Raw genomic sequence first — 6,627 nt, forward strand, 5'->3', positions numbered from 1 at the left:
CGTTACAAATTTGTTACACAATGATATGGCAGCCTGTACCTACACTAATCCGAAATAGCTCTGCTCAAACTTTTTTAGGCAAGCAAAAGTTCTGAACTCAGTCCCCTCACAGTCCTTAGAATCATCAGCAGCGCAGTTCCTACACAGCAGGGGAGCAAGAACCGGTTCTAATTACTGACTGGAGGAATAAATAACTCAGAGGAAGTGATGTGCTGCCAGCATCCAAAGGCAATTTGCAGTGTCCCAGCTAACACAGTCAATTATTTCATCTGTTTTTTTCTTCTCCTAAGATACTGCTCACTAATATTGTTTTTCTCCAATACTTCACAGTCTCCAAGGCTGTCATGACAACACTTCGAAAAACAAAACCCAAAGTATTAATAAAATGCTATAGCAATCATCGTCTACAATTTGTTGTACCACTGACAGCAACTGTTAGCCTAAACGAGAGAGAACTGTCAATATCTCAGTTTAAAAAGTTCTTCCCAACCAGGATACATTTTTGTTTACGGTAGCAGTAGAAAGCCAAGTACCACATTTAAACATCTGGTTTGCTAATACAATTTTATATTGTTGGGACAGAGACAAAAGCTGTGATGTTAACTACTAGACCATTCTTTTAAAACAAATCTTTAAATACACATTAAACATTTCTTCAAATCTATTCACTTTAGATCAATGTGCTAGCCTACTACTGAACCAAAACAAGCAGAGAGAAGCATACAAATATAAATACAACCACCTAAGCAAGATTCAAGGTGCAATGTTATCGATAGGACTTAAACCAACACAATTCTACTTGTGGAGGTCCACATAAACATTCTTAATAGATTTTTTTTAATTAATATTTTCCTGCTTCAGGTTCATGAAACGTTAGTATACATTGCTCAATATGATACCCTAGGAAATCTTTAGCATGAGTTTCAAAATCTCCTCCCAAAATAGACCAGGTGGTTTATAAGATTACTTCTGCCTGATGTCACCATCCACCAAGAAAATCCCATGCGTACATCAAACAATAATTTACAATTGGTCTACCTTCAAGACAGTAGCAGGTGATAATGGAACCATTTAGACATTGCTGCATCTAGTTTAAGTTCCCAATCCTGTACGTATTCCATTCGGAAAGAATGTTACATGATGTTTCAAGTGACTTTGTGAAACTCACCCATTCAGAAAGGTTTTCACGACCAGGACCAGTGAATGTGCCTTTCAGTGGCCTTCTGGTCCCCCATTTCAAGCAATATCCTAACTACACCAGGACAAGACCAACTAAAGGCACGCTGAAGCTTATGCTGGTTTCACCAAGGAAAACATCCTTGGACTGTTCTCTTGTATATCAGTGTAGCACATGTACACGTTCCTGCTCCAGCGGGGGGATTGGACTAGATAATATTTCGAGGTCCCTTCCAATACCCAACATTCTGTGATCTACATTATAAATATGCACTGGCACGTACACACGTAAGAAAAACCAAAAATTTATCACTCCCCAGCAAAATTTTCAATCTACAAATATTATCTCTAGTATCAAACAACTCTAAGTTGAAGCTTAACATAAACGTACAGGTTTATGGGAAGGTTATAAAGCCTTTTCAGATAATTGTTTTTTCGCATGCTTCAATCTGCTTCCATGAAAGCCCAGGAGAGCCAAAGTTCTCTACAGTTTCATTTGATTAACTATTAAATAAAAAAATAACTAAGAAAGTTATTTTATTCTCTTCTCCTATAAGTCACATCTCGAATCTTTGAAATGTATATGTTACCTGGATGAGAATGGCACTGTTCCAGGCTAAACCAGCGTACATGCACAAAAGTGCAAAACTAAACATAAAATTAACAGGAACAAAGACATACTATACTAGAAGCTGTGTAATACGTCAACAATGTAAAAACTCATCCCATTAACACATCCACACTAGTAATTCCAATCATCAGCCTACCTAAATGGCTCAGACAAACCAATATTTAGAAGCACTGAGGCCACATCCAGAGGATGAAACCCAGATGTTGAGTGCAACAGCTCCCTCACACGTGCTTAGCTCTCAAAGAAGCCATAATTTTAACCCAAGTGCCTAAGCTCCTTACACAGTACAGAAGGAAGCTGGATATTTCAGCACGAGGCAGCTGAATAAACAGGTAGCACACTAACCACAGCGTAATCTAAAGTCAATGCATTCAGTGTGGACCTGTCAGCATTTAGCCACCAGGAAGGCACAGTCAATGGGGAGGGACTCCTCAGTTCTACTCCCAGAATGCTCAACACAGAGACACAAAAAGGCTCTCCTCTTTCCAAGATGTGATTCCCACCCCACAAACCTTCGCAGTGGGCAAGTCTATACCATCTTTAATCAGCAGTGCTGCTGGTTTTGTTTGTTGGTTTGTTTAATAATATAGCTGCCGACAGTGCACTTTTTGTAAGGCTGGATGGTAACTCAGAAGCGAAAATACCACAGTTTAGTTCCTTCACTAGTAAGGGAATTTGTGCCCATTGTCTGCAAGCTCCAGGAGAATACACAAGCTGCAAGTCAGAGTCCTTTCTTCTAGGCAGCATCTGTTCACCGCTCCTATTTGAGTCTGGTTTAATAAAAAAAAAAAAAAACAAAACACACACACACAAACATAATGAAGCACGGCTCTGAAGTTTAATGATCAGACACCTTTGGAGAAAAGGCCAGGAGGTATTAGGCTTTGCTTGTTTGCTCCAAGGAACATCTAACATAAAAGAAATTAACTTTTGAAATCAAGGATCAGAGCCTGCACATCTCCAGTCTTAGAAGGCAATGTCTTCGTATACATCCTCCTTCTGGCTCAGTGAATCACGCATTCTTTTTCTGGATAGTAACAGAGCTTCAGCCAGAAGAACTGAAGACAACACACAGCTTAGCAACTGGGATATCCACCCGGAAAGTGGAAGATGTAGGTTGACACCTCCAGGCAAAAAGAGAATCTGAAGCCACATTCTGAACAAATGTTTTAGCTAATAGTCATGAAAAGGCAGCAGCAGCACATCCTCTTCCAACTGTCTTCTAAAGCTGTCGTTGTACTTTATAGAAGACTGACTCTGCAGCACACGGTGGGCGTGACCGGAGAATTCTCACCTGACTGAACTCCCCAGGAGACTATGGCAAAATAACAACATCCAGAAAGCAGACAATCATGAGCCAGGCATCATGCTAATCATCTCCCATTTAAGTAAAAAAAAAAAAAAAAAACCAACAACAACAACAAACAAAAAAAAACAAAACAGGAAAAAAAACAGAAAAAAGAATAACAAACAATAAAAAAAAAAAAAAAAAACAGAAAAAAAAAAAAAAAAAAAAACAATAAAAAAATCATATCCTAGGAGCTTTAAAGCTATTAGTTATACTGCGTACAGTACTTAGGCACCTTGTGGAGCTTGGTGATACAGGACCGAGGGCTTCTAGGACCACAGTCTTGACTGCAAGCACCAAGAACAGTTCTATTAAAGTATTTCTATGGACCTCCTTATTGATAATAGTTAGGGGAGAGGGGGAGGAGAATCAGGAGATATAACCTCATGTCAAGATTGCATTGGGCACTTTCATGTCTTCCCAAACTCGTTATTGAGATGCAATTAACACTAAACCACAGAATACTTCTGCAAAGTGGATATCATATTGAAAATAGGAACACTTGTCAATTAATTTCAGTTTAAGCTCACTCGCTACCCAGAGCTCATCTTTTTCTGTAATGCAAGCTAGCAAGCTGCATAGGGTTTAAAAGCTACCTATTATAACAAATGCACATGTATCAGTTTGCCTATTTAATCATTACAATTTTTTGCCCCCTATATTAATTTCCCCACTATGTTAATTTGAACTATGTATCTGCAGCATCCATTCTCTGTGCAGAATCCCACAGATATCCCCAAGCACGTGTTTGCTTTAGCACATTGTTTAAATAAACCTACTGGAAAACACACAGAGATAACAGACAATAGAAGAGTCAGAAAACCATCTACACTTACTATTTTAAGTTCCTCTGTAAGCTTTATCACATATCTACGTAGTAGTCAACACATGCAAGATACGGCAATTTCAACATTATCATTCACGGAGGAGCTTTCAGTACTTGCCCTGTAAGTGCAGCGATCCTTTGTATTACAGGTCACCATCCTATCTTTACAAGGACAACACTGCTGATCAGTAGACTATATAAAAGACGAAGTATAGTACTTCCCGAACAATAAAAACTAATTGAGCAACAACTCGTGCATAACACACCCTCAATTTGGCATATAATATTCAATCCCTGAACTTATGTTACTGATTAAATAATGTAAAGGTTTCGGTTGAACAGGCAAATTCAGGTTCATAAATACACGTGCAAAGGCATTTCCAGAGCAGTGTCTCTGGGCATCTTCAAATTTCTTGATTAAACAGCAATTGGGAAGGATCTCTCTTTCTCCCCCCTCCAGCCACTCCGAATGGCGCGAGATTTTTGTGCTGTAATTTACAAACTGTTTTTTTTGTAAATAAAATAAAATAAAATAAAATAAAATAAAATCTACTCTGCCCTACAATACAAAGGAGACCAAATGCCTTATGAATTACATTTCATTTGCACTGCATCAGCACATTTAGGCACAGACAAGTGACTGAAGAAACTACCAGATGCAGACCTCAGGGTTCTGCATGCAGCATCCTACCAAAAAAAAAAAATCGAAGATGCCGAACCGAATAGCATCCCCACAAACTCGTTCGCGATTTGAAACTTGTCAAGAAAGGCAAATATTAGAAAGGATGGTAACCCTGCATCAGCTTAAGCAGGGGAGCTCACTCTGAGACGGGTGCACGCAAACAGCAAGCACAGATGGTTCTTTCTGGTGCTCGCCCCGGGGTCCTTAAAGAATCAGACGTCCCGGAGTCAAAACGATCACTCGGCAAAGGGGGAGCCAGCCCACCCCGGCCGCATGGCGGGGGAAGGAGCACCTACCCCTGGAGCCGCCTCCTCCCGCCGAGCGGGGCCATCTCCCCGGCCCAGCAGGAGACAAAAGGGAGGTGAGGATCCCCCACCGCCGCGGGCCGGGCCGACCGCCCCAACTCCCATAATCCCCGCGGCCCCGGCGGGAAACCCTTCCCCAGCCACCGCCCCCCGAGCCCGCTCCGCCGGGAAACCCCGGCCCGCAGCCTCGCACGTGGGGAGGGGGAGGGAAGGGGCGGGGCCGCCTCCCGGGGCGCCAAGGGAATGAGGGGGGCACGGGGAAAGGGGCCTCCCGCCCGCCCGCCCTCCCGGGGTGACCCGCAGCCTCCCGCCGCGCCTCACCTGCTTGCTCCTCGCATAGGGCGGCTTCGCGGCGCCCAGGTGGTACCGGCGGGTCCGGATCTTGCCGCCGCCGACCCCGCCGCCGCCACCCGAGGCCATGATGGGATCCGGCCCCTGCTCCGGCCCCTTCTCTCCCCACCGCTGCTCCGGCCCCGCCGCGCGCGCGCCGGGCCCGGCCCCCGCCGGCCGCCTCGTGCGGCCGCGCTCCTCCGCCGCGGCCCGGCCGCGCTCGCCTCGCTGCGCTGTCACCGTCACCGTCACCACAGGGACGCGCCCGGCCCGGCCCGGCCCGGCCTCCTGCGCCGCTCCCGCCCGCCACGCGCCGCGCGGCCTGGCGCGGGGACTCCGCGGCCTGCCCCTCCCCGCCGCGCCAAACCCCGCGCGCGTTCGCCGGGCTCGTTCTCTCTCACGGGCGGGAGCGCGCGCGCGCCAGGGCGCGCGCCGCCTCGAACGTTCCTCTGCGCTCCCGCGCGCGCCCTCCGGCTCGCTCTCTCTCTCTCTCTCTCGCGCTCCCCCGGCGCCGGCCGGCCCCGCGCTGCCCGCCCGCCCGCTCGCGGCCGAGCCGCTGCTCCCCTCCCCCCCTCCGGCCGACCAACCACACAGAGCCCGCCCGGGCGGGGCTGCGTCACTGCGCCGCGCGGGCTGCGTCACAGGAGCGGGACCGCCCGGCAGCCCTCGCGCGCTTGGGCACGGCCCGCCCGAGGGAAGCGGGCGGGGCCGGGCACGGGGCGCGACGCGGTGGCGGCCGCCCCGAGCCCCCGCGGGCAGGGCCGGCTGCGCGAGAAGAGGCCTCGAGGGGCTGCCGGGACCCGCGAGGGGAAGCGGGAATAACTCCAGCCGCGGGCCGCAAGCGGAGGCTGGCAGCGAAGGTTCGTCGCGGGGGTAGGCCGCGCCGGCGTGACCCCGAAAGAGGTGGCGCTGGCGGCGTCTCCGTCCTCTTCCTTCGTCCCGCGGCGCTCCGCCTGTCCTGGCGGCGTGACCTCCCAGGGGACACAACTCACCGTAACGACAGCTTCCCCAAGGGACGGGGCTTTCCCTTCTCCCTGCCGGAGAGCCGGCGAGGGGGGAGCATCCGGCAGGCGCCAGGGAAGCAGGGGGAGGTAGGCGGCATGACCTCGGGATGCCACTGGACAATCATTGGGTTTGCGCAAGCAACAGAAATGACAACCTGCAGGTTTATTGTTGCTCATTTTGGCAGATAGGAAGCAGGTGGAAAAATGTTGCAACGTAGCCGCTTCTTTCTCCGTTCTATAAATGTAAAATATTTGGATTTTTTAAAAATTCTACTAAAAGCAGAGAAAAATCTGTAGCTCCAGATCAGTATAAATGTAGGAGTAG

General features: G+C 48.2%; 1 protein-coding gene across 7 annotated transcripts in view; it reads right to left on the reverse strand.

Moving 5' to 3' along the window:
* NUP153 (nucleoporin 153) overlaps positions 1 to 5,858 on the reverse strand; it is a 45,169-nt gene extending 39,311 nt beyond the window's left edge. For 4 of the 7 annotated variants that reach the window (XM_065052366.1, XM_065052364.1, XM_065052365.1 and 1 more), the window contains exon 1: positions 5,290 to 5,857. In XM_065052366.1, coding sequence (XP_064908438.1) covers positions 5,290 to 5,388 — 99 coding nt within the window. In that variant the 5' untranslated portion in view covers positions 5,389 to 5,857. Of the gene's footprint in view, positions 1 to 4,959; positions 5,206 to 5,289 lie in introns of those variants that run through there. The other 3 variants (XM_065052367.1, XM_065052370.1, XM_065052369.1) reach the window with 3 other exon arrangements.
* Positions 5,859 to 6,627: the final 769 nt, after the last annotated feature.

The sequence above is a fragment of the Columba livia genome, chromosome 2 (genome assembly GCF_036013475.1).
Source record: "Columba livia isolate bColLiv1 breed racing homer chromosome 2, bColLiv1.pat.W.v2, whole genome shotgun sequence".
NCBI lineage: Eukaryota > Metazoa > Chordata > Aves > Columbiformes > Columbidae > Columba > Columba livia.